This window comes from Branchiostoma belcheri, unplaced genomic scaffold, assembly GCF_001625305.1.
Source record: "Branchiostoma belcheri isolate BF01 breed outbred unplaced genomic scaffold, Haploidv18h27 scaffold2, whole genome shotgun sequence".
Classification (NCBI taxonomy): domain Eukaryota; kingdom Metazoa; phylum Chordata; class Leptocardii; order Amphioxiformes; family Branchiostomatidae; genus Branchiostoma; species Branchiostoma belcheri.
In genome coordinates this window covers 5,402,844-5,422,516 of record NW_017803490.1, presented here as the reverse complement: position 1 = coordinate 5,422,516, position 19,673 = coordinate 5,402,844, and the positions used below count along the sequence as shown (strand labels likewise).

General features: G+C 43.1%; 1 protein-coding gene across 1 annotated transcript; it reads left to right on the top strand.

The window, feature by feature from the left end:
• The first annotated feature begins 1,858 nt into the window (after nt 1-1,858).
• Nucleotides 1,859-19,314, top strand: LOC109469014. The gene is made up of 7 exons (XM_019767403.1): nt 1,859-2,997; nt 3,292-3,678; nt 12,419-12,631; nt 15,558-15,641; nt 16,155-16,231; nt 18,666-18,744; nt 19,053-19,314. The coding sequence occupies exons 1-7, from the start codon at nt 1,980-1,982 to the stop codon at nt 19,145-19,147; spliced, it is 1,953 nt and encodes a 650-aa protein (XP_019622962.1). The 5' UTR covers nt 1,859-1,979; the 3' UTR covers nt 19,148-19,314.
• The last annotated feature ends 359 nt before the right edge of the window (nt 19,315-19,673 follow it).

Below are 19,673 nucleotides of genomic sequence, written 5' to 3'. Positions count from 1 at the left end.
ATGTAGTTTAGAGCGATATATAAAGTCAAGAAGCTATGAATGGATAGTCATGAAACTTAATATGTGGGTAGGTGTTGATGAAACCTCAAAAGGATTCCATTTTGAGCATCTAGCGGCTCTTTAAGGTACTGCAGCGGAACTTCCTGTGTTGATATCTCATGATCTGGACAAACTAGGGTCATGGATTTTGGTTGGTAGATGTTTTTTTGTGCCTGGGAAGAAATGACATTACTTTGGTCCCCCTAGCGGCTTATTTAAGATTACAGCACTTGCTGACGTTACAGTGTCATATCATGTTGGTGATAATAGATATGATATCAACATGATTTACAATTTGTACTACAGCCAACTTCACCATACCATTCCTTATATATGTAGGCTTTATCGCACATGCAGTGAAAATATGCTTATGGTTTCACTTTGACAATCATGACATCATCAGCGTAACGCACATGTACTATAAATCAGATACTTTAATTGGATGTTCCATTTTGGGTCCACGTTAACATGTATTTTTTACCTTCTGTATCAAATGAATATCTCCCCACCCTTTAGACTGAGTACCAGGCTCCGGCGCTTAGCTAGAATAGAGCATGAAGGACATTATACACTGTGTATAATGTCCTTGCATAGAGAAAGAAAATTCAGTGATCCCGTCAACCGGTAGCCTTGCTGCCAGACCCCGGCTCGACTCAATATTCCCGTCGGCCGGGGAAGCCACAAGCCCCGATCCCAGAGTTAGCACCTGGGGGTCTAACTTATGTCTCTCGAGTCTATCTGGTTTCTATGGTACATTCGGAGCCGAGGAGCTAGCCTTTATACTGCCCCTGGCACCAGCCTGGCGCCCAGGCTAGTCGACTGGCTCTCCCGCAACACGCCCGGCCGGCGCACGGAGTTGGCAAATTAGCCCCCGGATGCCAACTCTATCTGTTATCGGGGCGTGTGGGATTCGCGCGGGGGTCTGGCATCCAGGCTACCCGCCTTGATGGCACCATTACGTCAGGACGTGTTCGTAATCGTTTACGGCGTCCCACGTGTGCTCTGAACAAGCTTTATGCAAATTAGTACCCCTTTTGCCCGAGCGCATGGCTTGGTGCGGGGCAGAAGATTAGCAGAAGTGGCACAAGGAACAGTGGGTCTGAGGTCTTGAGTCTTTCCGATCCGTGGACCGTGGTAAAGCGAATTCTGTAAGAATAGCCTAGACTATAAGCGTCATAAGTTACCGCATTGTTACCCCACGCCAAGAAAAACGTACCGGTGAGTTCGTATATACTGCCACTTCTTCCTAATTTTACTTCGGCTGCGTTACAACTTACATGTGCGATGCCTAAATTTTCTAGATCTACGTACCTCGATCGAGCGAAGGCATGTTTAGAAGAGTATATAGTGGCAAAACCTGCCATTTATAACACTTTTACTACTAGTATTTGTACATAATCACTCACTAGAGTGTAATTTTAAAACATACTGGGAATTCCAATATTCTCATTGATAACTGTAGTCAGTATACTAGTAATTCTACATGCAATGTTAGAATAGGTCATTGTACAATGTCGTGGCAGAATCTTATGCCACTCACTATATAACTGGTTAAAGTAAAACGTTGTTAGAAGAGGTACAACGTCGCGACAGAATCTTACACTACTCAGCGCTCACTATAATAGACCAATGTAAAACAATGTTAGAATAGGTCACTTTACAATGTAATGACAGAATCTTATGCTACTCATCATTATTGGCTAGTGTAAAACAATATTAGAACAGGTCATTTTACGATGTCGTGACAGAATCTTATGCTACACACGAAGCAGTGAACTTATTCTGACCTGCCTGTAACTGTTTCACCCCGCAGGAGACTTGGAATCTGCCCGATTGCTTCACCAGACATTCTTCGCATCGCTCAAGACCTGTGGACACAGTCTCAGCTTCTGGAGCTTCGCCAAGTCTTCAGGCGGTTCATCAGTTTCAGGCAAGACACCATGGAGACTTCTTCGAGGGAAGACGTTAAAGGAAACGCGGTGGGTGCCAAGAAGCCTCCGAAAGATCCTCAAAGTGTCAAAGGACGAAAAAATCGTCCAATGGGTCGCCCGCCAAGACCTTCTTCAAGTTCCACAACCGAGAAAACTTTTAAGGAGGCACAGCAAGTGCAAGGGAGGGCGAGAATGGTGCGGTCAACAGAAAGGCATTCAGGCATTGGTAGCCAGTTCGAGATACCTTCGGGTTTAGGAGTGGCAAGAAGAGTTGATGATCCTGGTCGAGAGGTGCCTAAAACGCCAAAATTTAACCAAGAGAAGGCAATCGTGAGCCGGAGTAGTAGATATCCTCGACCGGCCGGTGTTAGTACTAGCAACGCCATGGCACGGGTTAGGGATCCATCTTTAGGGGCCTCGACTCTGAACAGAAGCATTTCACAGCCGATGGGTTCTGAGCAGAAGTTTGCGGAGAGTGTAGCGTTTGCTGGGCAGCACAGCGAGGGTTTGATGACCGCTAGTACCAGCTTCACTCCCAGCAGTGTGTCCGGGCCGCTTGTACCGTACAGATCCGCCGGCGACCCGTCTCAAAGTCCCGCTCAGGACTCCTTTCTGACCAAGTTTAGGCAGAAGTACGCTCACCTGCTAGGCCGCCCCAAACCTTCTATTGCCAAAAAGGAAGAAATCTCTCCTAGACCACAAAGACGACTGGTTTCAACAGGTCCCACGGTTGGCTCATTCAAGCCTATCGCAGCCCCAGAACTTAGCAGTGGAGTACTGCTGCCACGTGGGGAGTTCGCGCAAGGATACGTGGAAACGGAATCTAGATATGTACAGGAATCCTCTGATGAAGAGGTAGTTCTAGCGCCGGGGTCTGACGTAGATCTAGAGGAATATGCGACGTTTGCAGCCGCAGAAACTGACGAAGACGTCCCAACAGAGACGCCGCCGCCTGGGGGTTACGTCAACGCCTTGTACTTGGAGACGCCAGCAGCGTCTAAGTCAACTCCTGACAGGAGCACTTTAAGTGAGTACTGGATAATATATGGAGGCAAATTTTGTTTGACTGAATTTTTTGTCTTTCTGTTTTTCAAGGCAGCGTAGGATATCTAAGTTTCTTACTCAAACACATCCATATATATGGTCAGACATGAGTCTAAATCCCTCCTGCTATAAAATTGCAACATGATGTAACCCAACACTAGTTACCAAGGTAAAGGTCTGGTTCAGGGCATTGACCTTTTTGGGTTGGAGATGAAGAGGAAACAGAGCAAAAACAATATGTTTTCGTTAGGTAAACATAGACTTTGTCATATTTCAGCCTTGTCCGTGGACGTGAAACTGACCTCCCCTACGTCCCCCGGTGACCCCACCATGCGAGTCGCCGAGTCGCTCTTCCAGGCCAACATCAAGGACGAACAGAGGCGACAACTTCTCCGGAAAGCCTTGGCCAAATTCCAGGGCGTCCTGACTTCCGTCGGCAGCGGCCGGGTCGGTCTTCACTTCTTCACGGTGGAACACCTGGACAACTTCTGGGCGAAAGTCAACCTGCCCGGGGCGGGGAGTGTGTCCGATCGTCTGGACGCCGCACTGATCACGGACCAGATGAGGGTAGCGGTGCTGGGGAGGAAGCTGGCCGTGAAAGTCAACATAGATGAACAAGAGTACATCTCCGTACGGAAACGGCTCCGGAAATGCACGACTTCTGGTAAGTAATTGTGTGTGTGATAAGTCGGTAAAGGTTATAATAATTAGACACCCAGCCCAGGTAATACATTACACCAAGGACATTATACAGACACCAACAGTTTCATAAGCAACTGGACATGATTTTGGAAACGTTCAGTCGTTTCTGGTAGCGTTTTTTTGAGTACGATGATAACATTTTACAATTGTTGCCGACGGATCAAAAAATGTATCACAAGAGACCGTGAGACTCAGAAGTAAGTTGCTAAAAACCTTTTGGTCCATGAATTAGCTTGTAAGCATTTTGAATTGGAAGAAATAACCGACACTCTGCCGTAAACGTTTGTCTGTGTTGATAGTTACATGTTTAGAGTTAAAACTTTTGTTCCAACACAAAGGATTGTTCTCAACTGAGAGCTTTCGACCAGTCACTCTGGTCTTCTTCGGTAGACTGATGACCCAGTGAGACTTGTCACGTGGCTTTTGTGAAGTGTGACGTCAACACTTGGTCAAACAACCGTCACTCTTGTTCCACAGGTATCCGGAGAACCATGACTCTCACCAGAAGTTGCTTCGCCAAAGTCAAAACTGACAAAAAAGAGAAAGAGCGTGACGCGAAACCCTGTTTGACAAGTCTCCTGAGGGACGAGGACATTCTGAAGCTTCTGCGGGTTTCCAAACAACGAGATCGCAAGATCAGAAGGTTGGAATCAGGTTCAGTATGTAGTATGAGGCAATTTGGCATGAGGAGGAGTCATTCGTGCGACCAGATCGAGCGTGATGAGACGCCATTTTCTTACAGCAGGCGATCATCTGCGGTGGGGATTAGAGCAGCCACGCCACCTGTCGGCGGAATGAGAACTGCAACACCACCTGTCGGCGGACTGAGAACTGCAACACCCCCGGTGAGGCCACACAGTATGGACATTTCTCTTCTCCAACAGGGACAGGGCGTAGAGAAGCTGCCTGGTTTGACTGACAGACTGCAGAAGATGGAAAGCGTGTTGGAGCAAATACGGAGGCTCGTCGGGCAGAACATCGATGAGGACACTGAATTTGGAGGTCCAAGAGGCCCAGACGAAGCTCAAGGTAATGTTTTACAATCCCTTTGTCTTATTACCTTCGTCCAGAAGGTTGTGTTTTCAGGGGCGTTCGTGTGTCTCTGTGTTTGAACTCGATAACTCGAGAAGACCTTCATGGATTGTCTTGATATTTGGTAGGTGGGTAGGTCTTGATGACACCTCAAAATGATAACTAGTAGATTTTGGGCCCCCTGGCGGCTTGTCATGGCACTGCAGCAAAACCTCTGGTTTTGATATCTTATGATCCAAACATGCTAGGGTCACAAAATCTAGATTGTAGATAGCTCTTGGGCTGGGGATGAAGTGACATGAGTTTGAGCCCCCTAGCTGCTTGCTCTGTAACTGCAGGGGCGTAAGTTGAAAATGTCTTTTTTTGTCAAATGTGCCATGTATTTTTTGTACTAGGTCAAAATCATAAAAGCATCCTAATGTCTACTAGTGAATGGTGTTCATGAACAACAAACACTGACTTGTTTAGTAGGCTAATTCGTCTGTTCTTTACTTGACAGAGTCGTCGTTGCGCCCTGACGTCGTGCGTGACTTGGAGCAAAAAACCGAATCAAGACGTTTTCCAGCGAAGAGAGAAAGCCGCATCAGGCCAGGTGATGGGAGGTCGGCAGTTGGTCCAATGGGAGGCATCAAACAGGCAGAACAGGGACCCTCGCGTGTCATGGGCGCCCCTAGCGAGGACCCTGATATTACAGGCACAGAACTTGTACCCGTGAACTCTGCTCAGATCTCACCGACCTCCAGTGTCATAGACACCAACAGGGACACCGTCAAGGGAAGCCAGTCCTTTCTTGAACGACTTCGCAAGAGACAGAAAAGCAAGGAATCTATGAGAATGAAGCCAGAGGATATGCAAATCGTCAGCAAAACGAACGAACCGTTAGGCAACTCTGACAAAGGACAGAACTTCGTTCCCTCACAAGAGTTGAAAGAAAACCTACACGAGCACATGGATGTCCAAAGTCTGGACTTGTCTGGTCAAGAACTGAAACAGTTGCCGGAGGAGTTACGACAGCTTGCCGATCTCGTGCGCTTGGATCTCAGTAACAACAAGTTCAAGAAGTTTCCTACCGTGCTACTGAACTTGCCTAGACTGGAACACGTGAACCTCAGCCGGAACACTCTCAGTACGTTTCCGATGGAGACTCGATTGATGAGGTGTCTACGTAATTTGCAAATGACCAACATGGCGCTGGATGAGATGCCGAACGAGCTGTGTGATCTGAGCAGTCTTGAAGTGCTGAACATCCGCGACAACAACCTCACGCGTCTGCCTCGTGACATCGGGAGACTGAAGAAGCTGACGACTCTGCAGTTGTCTTGGAACAAGTTCGAGACTTTGTCGGAATCGGTGGGTACATCTTCTTACGTCCATGAAAAATGGAAGTATTGTTTTTGGTATGTGTGTGTCCGTGTGTGTGTCTGTGTTTCCGTATGGCCCTTAGGTCAGGTTGTTATGCATATAGTTGGATTCTGTCTTTCCCAGAGGGAGAAAGTCATTAATCACGCCTACATCTGGTAGCGCTCGTTATTTTCACATTTGTTTTTCGTTACATGACCTTGACAGGTTATTGTCCGTTTCGCATGAACGTTCTCTCAAATTCACACAAGACCTACATTTTATATAGAACTTAGAAGCACGTGTTTTCTTAGAAGGTTTGTGACCTTTTAACTTTGTCTCTTCGAACAATCTCGCATGTTTCCCACAAATCATCCTTGGATTGGGCAATGGCAATGGCTGTATTGGGGACCTGTGGACTTGACGTGTTTTGTTGGGTGCTGTTTTGTGGGGGTTCGAGTGTATGTGCAACCAGGTACAGCCTGTTAGCCTTGTTCCTGAACCCTCTTTGCGTTCTGCCATATTTACCCAGCAAAGCTAAATCCCGAGCTCTACGTTGGCCTATTGCAGGAGTTTCATACGAAGGAACGCTGTTTTCTGTTTGAAGTTTAGGTGCTTGATACTTTTTATTGGTCTCGTACATTCTAGTAGTAGTAGCCTTCTTTCTGAAACCTCTCTGTATCCTGCCATATTTACCTAGCAAAGCTAAGTCCCGGGCTCTACCCTGGCCTATTGCAGGTGTTTCATACGAAGGGACGATTTTCTCTCTTTGACGTGTAGGTTCTTGGTTCTTATCTTCGTACATGTCAGTAGCAGTCTCTCTGAAACCTCTCTCTAGCCTGCCATATTTTCCAAGCAAGGCCAAATTTCTTGCCCGACCCTTGCCCATTTTAGATGTTTGGTAGGAGGGAGAGCTGTATGCTCTTTGACGTGTGGGTTCCTGATAATTTTGATTGACAGCTCCGGAAGCGTAGAAAGTATACACGTCATCGTCGTCGCCATCTTGGCCCGGCACCTGCAGTGACAGGGGAACCTACAGGGGGCGTGTTCCGGTGTTCTCGTAGTTGTAGTAGTCATCTTGGATCTCCCAGTAGTGCTGTAGTGACACCGGTCTTGTGTTGTAGTAGTTGTAGTACTCGTCCGGAATTTCGCCGTATTCGTGCTCATCACTAGGAAGCTGTGCGTCCGGATTCATCTCTCCACCGGAACCTGCCGGATCCGGATTGACATCCACAGTGACGGCAGGGCCACTGACCATCCAGCTATTCAAGGACACAAGTCCGAGGGGAGACCCAAGAGAAGCATTGGCTGCAGCCTGGGGGGCGTGGTTACCACTTGACCAACAACAGCCCCGCTTGCTGACCAAATAAGTAAGAAGCAGTGTTACACAAGTGATCACTATTACAGTTATCACCGTGATTAAACCTACACGTAAAAATTTCGACTTGTCTGATGGAACTGTTACACTTTGGGTTGGGTAAGGCTTCGTCTGGTCCGGAGTAGGCTCTGTTGTCTTGGTCTTCGACTGTCTTGTAGTCTTGATCAACCCTTGGTCATCGTCTCCTGCCTGCACTGTGCCAACAGGAGTGGTGAAGACATGTAGGTGGATCTTCCCCAAGACGTCGACTAAGCACGTCACATTCTTTATCTGTTCTTGTCCAGTTCCGTTTGTGCCGAATGCATCGACGTATGACACGTTGCTGTTGTCATCATCAATTTTGCCATCAGATAGAATCACAGCGACGCCTTGCGATTGGTGGGATTTGCTTGCACTGATGGCAACAATCCGTAAGTTAAGATCTCGGCCCACAGCAACATTTACGCTTCCAACATCGTTCCAAGACTCTTTGCATAAGCTAATACCTTTTATATCGTGTTCTTCCGATTCAATATCATTTGTGACGATGGCAATTGGTAGATGATACATCTTCTTGTCTGCTGCAGACAACCCAATGCTCAAGATTCGACATTGAAGGGTTGGGTTCCTAATTTGCCGATTGAGGGAAATAGCATGGTGCACTTGAACGTGATATCCTTTCATGTGGGGACCTTTTGAAATGCAGAAAAGTACTCCGTTCACTGTTACTGCAACGATCTCTACTATACGGCGATGGCTGTAGTCAAGCGTCCAGTTCAACACGAAATGAGCTGAAGCATCAAGAGAATACAGTACCTGATTCCCAATGTCTAATTCTTTCAGTTCGGACAACCCCTTTATTGTATCTCTTGACAGACATTTCAACGGATTGTTGTGTAAGTATAAGTTGTGTAGGTCTCGAAGGAACATAAACGCACCCGGGCGAATGTTCTGAATAAGATTAGATCTCAGAGAAAGATGGCCCAATTGTTCTAGTCCAGTAAACCAAGATGGCTGGATGCTTCTCAACGAGTTATTGTCAAGAACTATCGACATTAGACTGGAAAGGTTTTGGAAACATGAAGGATCTATATCGCTTATATTGTTGTGAGACAAAGACAAACGTTGGAAATATTTCGGGTGCTTCAAACTGTTAAACCACTGTTGTCTGACTTCAGTCAACTTGTTAGAAATAATTTCTAATGATGTTAATTGAGGAAAAGCTTCTAGGGCGTGGTCTTCCAAATCTGTGATTCCACATTCGAAAAATGCGAGGAACTGTATTATTGAGTGTTGAGGCGGTTTGAGTTTCCCTGCTGTAAGTTTTCCAAGCGGGAGTCCTCTAACCGCTACATGTATGTTGTCAGGAAAACATGTTGAGGTTGCGTGAGAGAGCTTCGTGTCATCAAGTACATGTGGTTGCTGTAACTGGGTAGTGCATATGATACAAGCGACGTCTACTGGACCTATACTAGGACGTGACTTGCTGTTAGGAAGGCATTGTGACCATGAGTTTGTATTGTTGCACCCAGGAAAACACGTTATGTCTACACTTCCACATCCTGTCAGAATGAGAAAAAGAACTGCTGCTACCTGTTCCATGGTCTTCATGCTTGATTTACGAAGGTCTCTTGGTCTTGGTCTGTCCGGGTTCAGTCGCAGGGTTGTTTGTTACGCCTTCACTGTACAGAATCAGACATCAAAGCATGCTTAACTACATTCGTAAACAAGACTTAAACATTTGAATATAGATATCCTTAAGTTACATTGAAGCAGTAGCAAATGCCACAGCTGAAACAAAGTCCTCAGTTGAAACCTGTTGAATTAATTGCTGCGTGTCTAGCCTGGTATACCGGTATCCAATCTACCGTGGTTGGGGCGGGCTGTCTTCGGGGCTCTAATAGTTTCCCCCCGCCCAGCTCAACAGGACACCCGGTGGGAGTCTTACGCCTGTAGAAGCTTTCTAATAAACTTTTGTACGCTTTACCTAGGAGTTAATTATGGTGGGGCTAATTGAACTCCCATCGTGCAAAACCTACCGGGGAACCTAGCTGATTCGGGCGGGGAAGAGCTCCTTCGGCCCCGAAGATCACCCGCCCCAACCGCGATAGACTGGACACCAAGCTACTACATGTCAGGTCTTCTGACTGACCAAGTCATATTTAATCTGTAGACCAGTCCTTGGCCCAAATTACGATCTCCATGCGTAAATGCCTTCCGCTCTGACGAGACACACAAGAATGTATCACGATAGACCAATTTGAACATCGAAAAGGCCAATGCATATATTATCTGTGAAATGGTGAAAACTCTCACATACCTTACTCACAGGAATCGAAACGCAGGAATCTTCAAGGATGACTTCTATCTGTCTCGTGTCTCAAAACACCTGTGGTAGGTCAAGGCAAGCATCTTAGGAACTTCTTGCCTACAGGGATGTTTGATTACAATTCCAAGACCAGCCCACACACACTATCCAGCCACCAATCATTTTGTGTATCATCTATACATCACTTAATTTTATTCATTGTCTGTTGGTTTTTGTCTGTCTCCAAGGAACGTCTGGCGTAAACAATTTTAGCCCAAAACTAGAGTTCCCCGATCTCATACCTTCGCCAAATGATGTTAAACTTTATGACTGACAAAGTTTAGATTAGATTATTCCCCCCTGATTTAAGAAATAGGAACCTAATTTTCATTAATTATATCATTTTATCATAATCTCAGCCAAAAGACAGTCTTATATTAACAAAGAATGCATTCTAGCATTTCCTAACAAATTATGCAAATGAGGTCCTGATTTGAATAAATTATGTTCAATGATGTTCATCTCAATTTAACTTTCAAATACCACAAGTATGAAATTCCAGGCAGTTATCATTACATAATTATAAAATTTTCTCATTAATTATGCAAATTAAGTCATTATTAACATAATCAACATCTTCCTGTGTTTCTCTCGTTGTCAATTACCAATGTCACAAGCTTCAATTGTCCTATCATGGAATGCAGCTGATTTATAGAATTTCCCCATAAATTATGCAAATTACATCCATATTTGCATAATTGTGACATAATTATATTAAGCATCACGTAAGCTACCTACATACCAAAAATCACGACGATCCGTCAACCGGTTCTTGAGTTATCCCCTTTTGAATATTTTCAAGAATTTATTCCTGCAGTTCCAGAGCAAGCCGCTAGGGGGCCTAAACTCACGTCACTTCTTTCCCAGCACAAGAGCTACCTACCATCTAAATTTCATTACCATAGCATGTCTAGATCATGAGATATCAAAACCGGAAGTTCAGCTGCAGTACCATAACAAGCCGCTAGGGGGTCCAAAATCTAATCATTTTGAGGTCTCATCAAGACCTACCCACCTACCAAGTATCAAGACAATCCATAAAGGCCTTCTCAAGTTATCGTGTTTACAGACAGACAGACAGACACACACACACACACACACATACACGAACGCCCCTGAAAACATAACCTTCTTGGCGAAGGTAATTAGGAAAACCACCCCACTTCAACCTAAACAGGCTTTACACTATTTTGACAGTCACCGAAGCATTTTGACGATATTATGTATTTTACATTTAAGATAACGCGAGCACGAACCACCTGCAAGAATTTAAACGTTTCCTAGTAAATTTAAATAGAACTTCTATCTTCTACACAAATATAGTAACAATCGTAAGTTCCAAGTCTTTAACTACATGTAGCTGGACCAAGTTTCTCTTGCGTACATTAACAAAGCTAATTTTGTGTAAACTTTACTGTTGACTAAGTAGAGTTTGAAATATCTGTAAATGTACACATACATACATTATCATATGTTGGTACTTTTATCATTTAGGCACTGAGGGATATTGAAGAATCTTCTACAAATATTACCCTTTCTACCCTTAGAGATGCGCTAGTGTTAACTAAGTACATTTTGAGATTTCTGTAAATATACACAATGCATACATGTCTTATTCTGTTTGTGTACTTTTATCATATAGGCACTGACCAATATTGAAGAATCTTCTACAAATATTCCCTTTTCTGCCCTACCAGGTGTGTGATCTAGCCAGTCTGGAGGTTCTGTATCTAGACTATAACCAGTTGAGGGACTTACCGCAGGGCCTGGGCAGGTTGGTGAGGCTGAGGGAGCTGTGGCTGTCCAGTAACCAGATCCGGCACCTTCCTGAAGAGGTACGTCCTGTCACTGTTACATGGGAACGGCTGGGGGGGAACTGATGAAACCGAAGTCGACCAATCCCGTAGCTCCGCCGAAACTTATACAACCGAAGTTGACCAATCCCGTAAGTCGACTGAAACAGATACAACCGAGGTCAGCTGCAGCCACATGTCCATATTCGGCTGGACTGTCAACTTTGATTGACAGCCCGGGCAATATTGGACGAATCCCGTAAGTCGACTGAAACTTATACAACCGAAGTCGACCAATCCGGAAGCTCGGTCAAAATGCATATATGCAAATTTCTAATGGCATGACGCGCCCAGCTGCAGCCACTCACTCACTCACTCAGTCCTCTTGCACGATGTGCGTCGAGCCTACTAGGCGGGCCACCTCCCTCCATCTCGATCTGTCCTGGGCTACCCCTGCGCTTCTTCAGGGGTGATGTTGGCCAGGGCCAGGTCCTTGGCCAGGACGTCTGTCCAGCGGGTGCGGGGGGCCCCCCGAGGTCTCTTCCACCCAGCAGACTGGGGGCTGAAGTTCAGGATAGCCCAGCTGCAGCCACATGCCCATATTTAGCTGGACAGTCAATTTTGATTCACCTCCTGGGCAATACGTATTTTAATGATATTGCTTATAAAGGGAGAATGCAAATGTAAAACTGTCATGATTATGCTGTGTTTTATATTGTGTTATCTGATGCAATTTATCTGTACAACTGTTGTTTACAGATTTGCCGGTTGCTGAACATCGAAGTTCTTTCTGTCAACAACAACAAGCTGACAGCCTTGCCGGTAAACATCTGCAGCTTGTCCAAACTGTGGATGATGCACGTCAGAAACAACGCCATCTGCCGCCTCCCTGCAGAACTGCACCGCCTGGCCAACCTCCAAGTCATCGACGTATCGGGAAACCCGTTAGATTTCCCGCCGGTTGAAGTCTGTGGTAAGGGGCTGTCTGCCATCATGGGCTTCCTGCGTGACCACGCTTTTCCAGAGAGCGAGGCCGGAACCGGATATGACGGCATCATGACGTCAAGTGCCCACTTCCCCCTGATGAGTTGCACGGTAGCGCCATCTCCAACCGAATCACCGGATTTCATTGATATCTAAGTGCGCGAATAGCATGCCCGTAGCCAGACCCACCCAAAGGCCCATTTTATATCTAAAATACCAAGATTTTTTTTAAAAAGGCGGACTGATTCTGTCCGGACCTGATACCATTTATTGTTTTTGCTCAGTTTCTTCCTCTTCTTTTCCCTGACCAAAAAGGTCAATGACCTGAACCAGATTGCCTGCTACCATGGTAACTAGGGTTGGCCTACATCATGTTGCAATGTTATAGCAGGAGGGATTTAGACTCATGTCTGTATGACCATATACACATATATGAATGTGTTTGAGTAATAATTAACAGAGCAGACCATATGCGACGGTAAACATTATGCATTTGCTTTACAAATGTTACCTTTCTAGTTTTAAATGCCATCATGCCATCCGGATAGACATGTAATCCATCTTCAAATAAAATACTGTGTTAAACATCCGGAAAAATTTCATCAGGTTGGTAGGGCATAGGATACTAGTATATTGATTTTTTTCTTTCAAAACCCGTACGCTTACAACATTGTGTGAAACAGTTATGTGATTGTCTCTTATTTCTGCCTTGAAATCCTCCCCCAAAACGCAGGAAATGGCATTTCAGAATGTTCAATTTGCCAGGGGCCCTCTAGGAAGCTAGTGGCGGTGGTAGGAAGCCCCCCCCCCCCCAATTAAAATGCTGGCTACGGGCATGAAATCATATTAAGGAAATATAATGTGACATCTGGCGTGCACTCAATGTGAGCATCCACTAATAAGCACTCATTGGGTTTTTCGATCACCGTTATACTACGTCAAAGGCTCCAAGGGTGCTCCAGATAGTGTCCAGTACCTGTTGACGTAACAAACAACCCTGCGACTGAACCTGTTAAATTCCTAGAAGAGCCGAATGTTTGACGTCATGTACATAATATTTTCATACGTTGCCATGTAACGAAGTTGTTTGCAGGAACCTGGTTTCCGAATTCACGTAACGTTTGATCAACATCAGATGGTTAGCTCAAAATGCGCAGTATGAATGAAGTGTCTTTTTTAGAATCCTTCATAACCGTTTAAAAAGCATTTGAGAGTTTTGGAAAGAAAACAGATATGACGGCATATATTTAACCTATCTTAGCTTAGAGCAGTATAATAAAATGCTGCACTCTTATTCTATATTTATCGATGATAACAGTACTAAGGGTGATAATGACGATAATGTTGATTATGATGATGGTTATAACGATAATACATGTACTATAAAACTATATTGTTATTGGTGATGAGAGAAATGTTGCTACTTAATTGGTACTGGATAGAGAGAGACATAGAGAGAGAGAGAGAGAGATGCAATATATACATATTAGAGGGATGAGGTGCGCGTAAACTAGACATGTAGAAAAATGTTTTATACCAGTTGAACATGTGAATACATGAACTTGGGTGTCTCTAAAGTTCCCTGTAAATACACTACTAGTATGTTTTCTAGTGGCCACCTGCGTAGTATCTTGTAGCCCACATTCACACACCTTCTGATTGGTTTCAATGAGTTAATGCCCTGTATTGAGGTAAAAATGGCCTGTTTGGCTAGGTTGAGTGTGAAAGAAATTAAAACAATTGTTTGTACTCTCGAGAATAAATAAAAATTGTTTTTCAACATTTGCTTTAGTCCTATATTATTCCTATATCACTCCAAGATCTCCTTTGTCTATGAAGCTGCACTACTTTGTACCCGAACTATATGTGTTTTTACCGAAGCTCGCGGAAGGATATCTATACAAGCTACACTGCGCTCAACTACCAGACGTACTTGCAGTAAAGGAAGAAATCGGTGAGTACCGTTTGGCTTTGCCTCTGTATTTCATATCACAGTTTATGAACTTATTTATTAGAAATAATATTCATCAGTTAGCCCATACGAATTCCTAACCAATTTTTTATATCATACTCCTGGTTTCTTTTTTTAATGGTTTTAAATGGCTCTGTTACGTTTATGTAGTTTAGTAAACCGGGACTTACTGTGTATCTGTTGCATTTAATTGCACTATGAAATCTGTCAATGAATTTAAATCGTACGAATTATCAGAGCTCAATATTAATCTGCGACTGGCTATAGCTGCCATGCTATTTTACAGGGAGCTATTTCAAATGCTTCAAGTATGAAATGACGAAAATGTGTTAAGAAATAGATTCTGAAGTAAATGTTAATATTAGACAGATTTCTATATGCAGAATATTTTTTTTTGTATTGCCGCCCTGAAATCACATTGGACGACTTTAAAGCAAGGACTTTCTTTATTCAACATTGGTTTGTGGTCAGGGCCCAGGGCGCTTAAATCCCTCTTTAAAGCTACATACTATATATCCATTAATTTGGTCTTCCAATCCTCTAGTATCCATGTTGGGACTAAGCCTTGGGACATTCATACTTCCTCGGCTTGGCCTTTGATTTCTTGATTGCTTTGGACCGTCCACTACGGTACAGTACGTGGTTCTATTTGATGATCAGGGACCTTCACAGGTCCGAGTTCCCGCTCAATTTTCTCGGACCTTTTGTGGTGCCATGATTGCTACCAAACGCAATTATCAACCGGCTTATGCCCTTTTTGTTTGATGTAGTCATTGGATCAACTTCTTACATCCAACCTAAGAACAAAACAACTTCGACGGCAAATCTTAAAAAACTTCATTTTCATATCTATAATTTCATGACAGCAGCAACGTTCATTTTTGATGAAACGATACCAGCGGGCATCAAATGAAAGCAAACAAAAAAGGCGGAAGGTCCTTTCAAATTACCTGTTTCCTTGGTAGTTTTCTAATGTTATGTTTCGTTGTCCCTAGAGACAAAATGGCGGGGAAATATGGTCAACTGATGGGTCTAGCAGCGGTGATCTTTTTCACAGTATCCCTCGTCAAGGAGACGGAAGGTACCGTAGATTGATTTCCTACAGAGTATTAATTAGTACCGGAACAGGGCTGGAAACAACTAGCTCACTTACTGTATATCTGTTACACCATAAAATCAGCCAAATAAATTCAACTCACCAAGGCACCGAATACCAAGAAGCCACTCTTCGAGACATTTTAAAACGTTGAAACAACAGTTAGATTTGGCTGCACATGAAAAGTCATCCTCCTTTGAAGAAAAGAATTGATCGAATATGAAGAATTGACCCACTAAGTCTACTTCACATAAAAAGTAACTGTTTTTTTTTTGCTGGTAGCTGTTTCATTGGCTAGTGGTAGTAGTACATTGTTTTGTTGAAAACTAGCATATATATATATATATATCGATGTTACTGGTAGCAAATAAACCTGGTTGTGCTACGGATTTTCAGACATGACATACACGTAAAACACAATGTCTTTTTTCTATGTAACATCTACAGAAAAAGGATAAGACTGCTACTTTCCTTATTTCCTTATTTTTGATTTACTAGGACTCCGTCTTCCTCGGATGGACAACGTCGGGTCATATGACCTGTTTCTGAAGTCTGATCAGAACCGTGATCTTGGGGTATGTATTAATATTACATAGAATATTAAATGTAAATGTAAAAGTTTTTAAATTGTGAATATCGATTTGCGTGTTTCTTGTTGATGTTCTGATGTATCTATGTCTTTTTAAATGTATTCACTGTATTTTCACTGTATTCTCCATGTATGTGATTTTAATGTTTGAGCCTTGGAAGACTAGCCCGGCAGGGCTAAAAGGCTTCGAAATAAATGAAATGTAGTGTGTGTTGTGTATGTATGTATGTTGTGTGTCTAGGCGTCGGCTTATTCCACGCAATAAGTGTTCTCAGCAATTTTATCGGGCTTTCTTTTTTGTACTGGTAAATCGTATCTTTTCTTACCAGCCAAATGGGTAGCATAGTGGATACTGCTCTGCCAATGATACTGTCTTGCCAATTTGATACCTTTCTTGCCAATTATAATCTGATAGTGTCTTGCCAATTTGATACTGCCTTCTCAATTTGATATTGCCTTCTCAATTTGATACTGCCTTCTCAATTTGATACTGCCTTCTCAATTTGATACTGCCTTCTCAATTTGATACTGCTTTCTCAATTTGATACTGCATGGTTAATTTGATACTGCTTGGCCATTTGATTCTGCGTGGCCAATTCGATACTGTTTTTGTAATTTGATACTACATAGGCAATTTGATTCTGTGTGGCGAATTTAATACTGTTTTGTAGGTAACATTCAATACTCACACAACAGACCAGGTGTGACATTTTACTCCCACGGAAGTAGTGACGTTTGAAACGTCTTTTATGGTCTCATTTCCGTCTTAATTAGCCCAGCTGAACAGATGGGAGCATCATTTACCCCCAAGGCAGTATTTTATGCGTTAGGCCATGTTGATTTGATTATATGGATGACATCATATGGGGACAGCAAAACTAATGCGAGCGTGCGAATAAAAAAAAGTTAGGAAAAAGTAGCCTTCATTATGAAATCTACGTGGTCATGAAGGTTGAACAAATGACTAATACACGGAGTATGGTATGGCCAATAATAAACTAGCTTATACTAAATTCACATTTTCTGTTTTTTCTTTCGGAATTTATTTTGGCATTTTACGTATACGTTATTCGTATCGTTTTCCAATATTCTTTTGCAATTTTTGTGGCATATATTTTCTAATTTTGCAGCTGCTTTGTACGGTTTACAGTATGGTCGAAACGTCTTAGGTTTGCTTGAAACGGACGAAAATTCATGCGCGCGCAAATGCCATCCATATAATCAAATTAACATGGCCTAACGGGCCCCAACCCATTCAGATCAAAGAACTGGATAGGCGCGGTTCTGGATACAATAAAGCGCAAGACGAGCCCCTTTTCCTGAGGCTTGTGAGCCACTGAGTACACAGCTGCTACACAGTCATTATCGTACTCCTAGAGCTATAATTAAGAGCGGACATGGAGTGCCCTTTAGAGTTGTGATGTCTCCTCTTCACTTCCTGAAGATCTGACACAAGCTGGCAAATTAAAGGCACCCAGTGTGTGATTTCATGGAAAAATTCTTAATAAGGCAATCTTTGTGATATTGACACATATATATTGCTTCACATTAGCACATTTGAGTCATCATTTTATACTTAGAGCATTCAGAACTGCAGAAACAAGCCCCAAGATGAGTCCTTTATTTTTTGGGTGGTACCCTAAAATCAGTCCAGGGCCTTTTCAGTAACCATTATCCGCCAGAATGTTAGCTTCATGGTGGCCAATATACATTGGGATAGTGTGGTTTCAATTCAGTATGTAGATAAATGACTAGAATATTGGCTTTGAAAAATCGGGTTTCCAGGCCCTAAAAACTGCACTGGATGTCTTTAAGAGCGGACATGTAGTGTCCTTTATTTAGAGTTGTGATGTCTCCTCTTCGCTTCGTGACGCAAGCTGGCCAATTAACGTATCTATTAAGAGAGTTTCGAGGATTCGAAGGACTGCAGAGACCCATCGTTTGAACAGAGTTTCTAATTTACTCCTGTAAATTGGAGATTGCAACATACGGAATAGTAATGAGAGACTAATGAGAATGGTATATCATTATACAAGCCCCGGAGCGTGGTGATATGACACCAGGTTAGTCCGTATAGCAACTGAATAAATGGATAAAGAGATGGTTATAGAAACTGGTGAGGCCTTTTGCCACCATTATAGATATACATCGAGAAAGAAGACGGTGAATATTATCATCATATAGCCGTATAGCCCATGCGATCATTACTTCCTATGAAGATATTTTTGGGGATTCTAAAAAAAAGCTGGTTCAAATTTCTTTATAAAAATTCACCCAAATGATGCAATGGTAATACAGAAAGGAAAGGAAGGAAAAGAAAAGAAAAGGAAGGGTGAACTGGTATAATTTCCAGACTCGAGTGTTGTTTGACATTCTGTTAGACATCGCTAGATGACGTTCTTACCTGTTGTTTTCTGCAGGCAGGTGGGGAGGGGGGCATGGCTGACCCTGAGATGTACGATGTGGAAGACTTCCCCATCATGGAGCGTCGCCGACCGTGTGAGTTCCTGCATCAGTTGACAACATACAAAAAAATTAACTCAGGAAAAATAATTTTATTGAAAACATCTTCTATCATATTTCAACAAAATCCATCTCAAGTATTAACAAGGCAAAGCATGTAAAAATTGCAACAACAATATTGTTATATTATTTATCAAATTGACTAGTTTCATTTCAATTTATTTATTCAATCCAACAAAATCATACAAAAGCAGGGAATGCTAATGAACCCCTGAATTATGTAATTGATTTTTACAATTGAGTGTCAATGTCATTGAGTGTTTTTTTCCCTCTGTACTTTTCAGGCAATGGCTACTTGTGCTGCCTGGCTATGTGCGCCCGGCACATGTTCAGCATGCACCCCGTCATCAAGAACGGGCAGTGCTACTGCTCCTCCTAGCGACTCTGTAGTAAGCTGCAGAGCGGGATCCAGAATATATCACCATGAGAAGCAGTAGTGTGAATTGTTCTGTGAAATGTCCCAGATTAAGTTGTAATCAATAATGTCTTTCACCGATATAGAACAAAACTTCAAAGAGTGGCAGGAATTCACAACATATTCTCAGTAAAATTGTGCATATGATTTTGCTGATCTCCGTATTTGTATCCTCAGATATAGAAGATAAAATAAATCATTTATTGATTTATTTTCTTGTATTAGTGATCACATTTCGAGTTGTTTTAGTTCAAGCTTGATTTTAATTATAAATGGTCAGGTTTTCGAAAGACAACTATGCCCCAAACCCCCTGGCGAGCCTTTAATGACTTCCCCATTCCCCTTATTAAAGACTTTAACCACTAGTATTTGAAGGTTGCAGAAAAAGGTTTTAACATTTTGCCTGTAGCGGCCGGGAGCGGTACTGCAGATTGGACTCTCATGTGGTAATAAAATATCCTAGATTTTACGTCCACTCCGACTATGGAAA

Bases quoted from the DNA above. Each gene is read 5' to 3' on its own strand.
- LOC109469014 (XM_019767403.1), top strand. From the start codon at position 1,980: ATGGAGACTTCTTCGAGGGAAGACGTTAAAGGAAACGCGGTGGGTGCC. The intron at 16,232-18,665 runs GTATGTATTAAT...TGTTTTCTGCAG, and splicing joins ATCAGAACCGTGATCTTGGG to GCAGGTGGGGAGGGGGGCAT. The intron at 18,745-19,052 runs GTGAGTTCCTGC...TGTACTTTTCAG, and splicing joins CATGGAGCGTCGCCGACCGT to GCAATGGCTACTTGTGCTGC.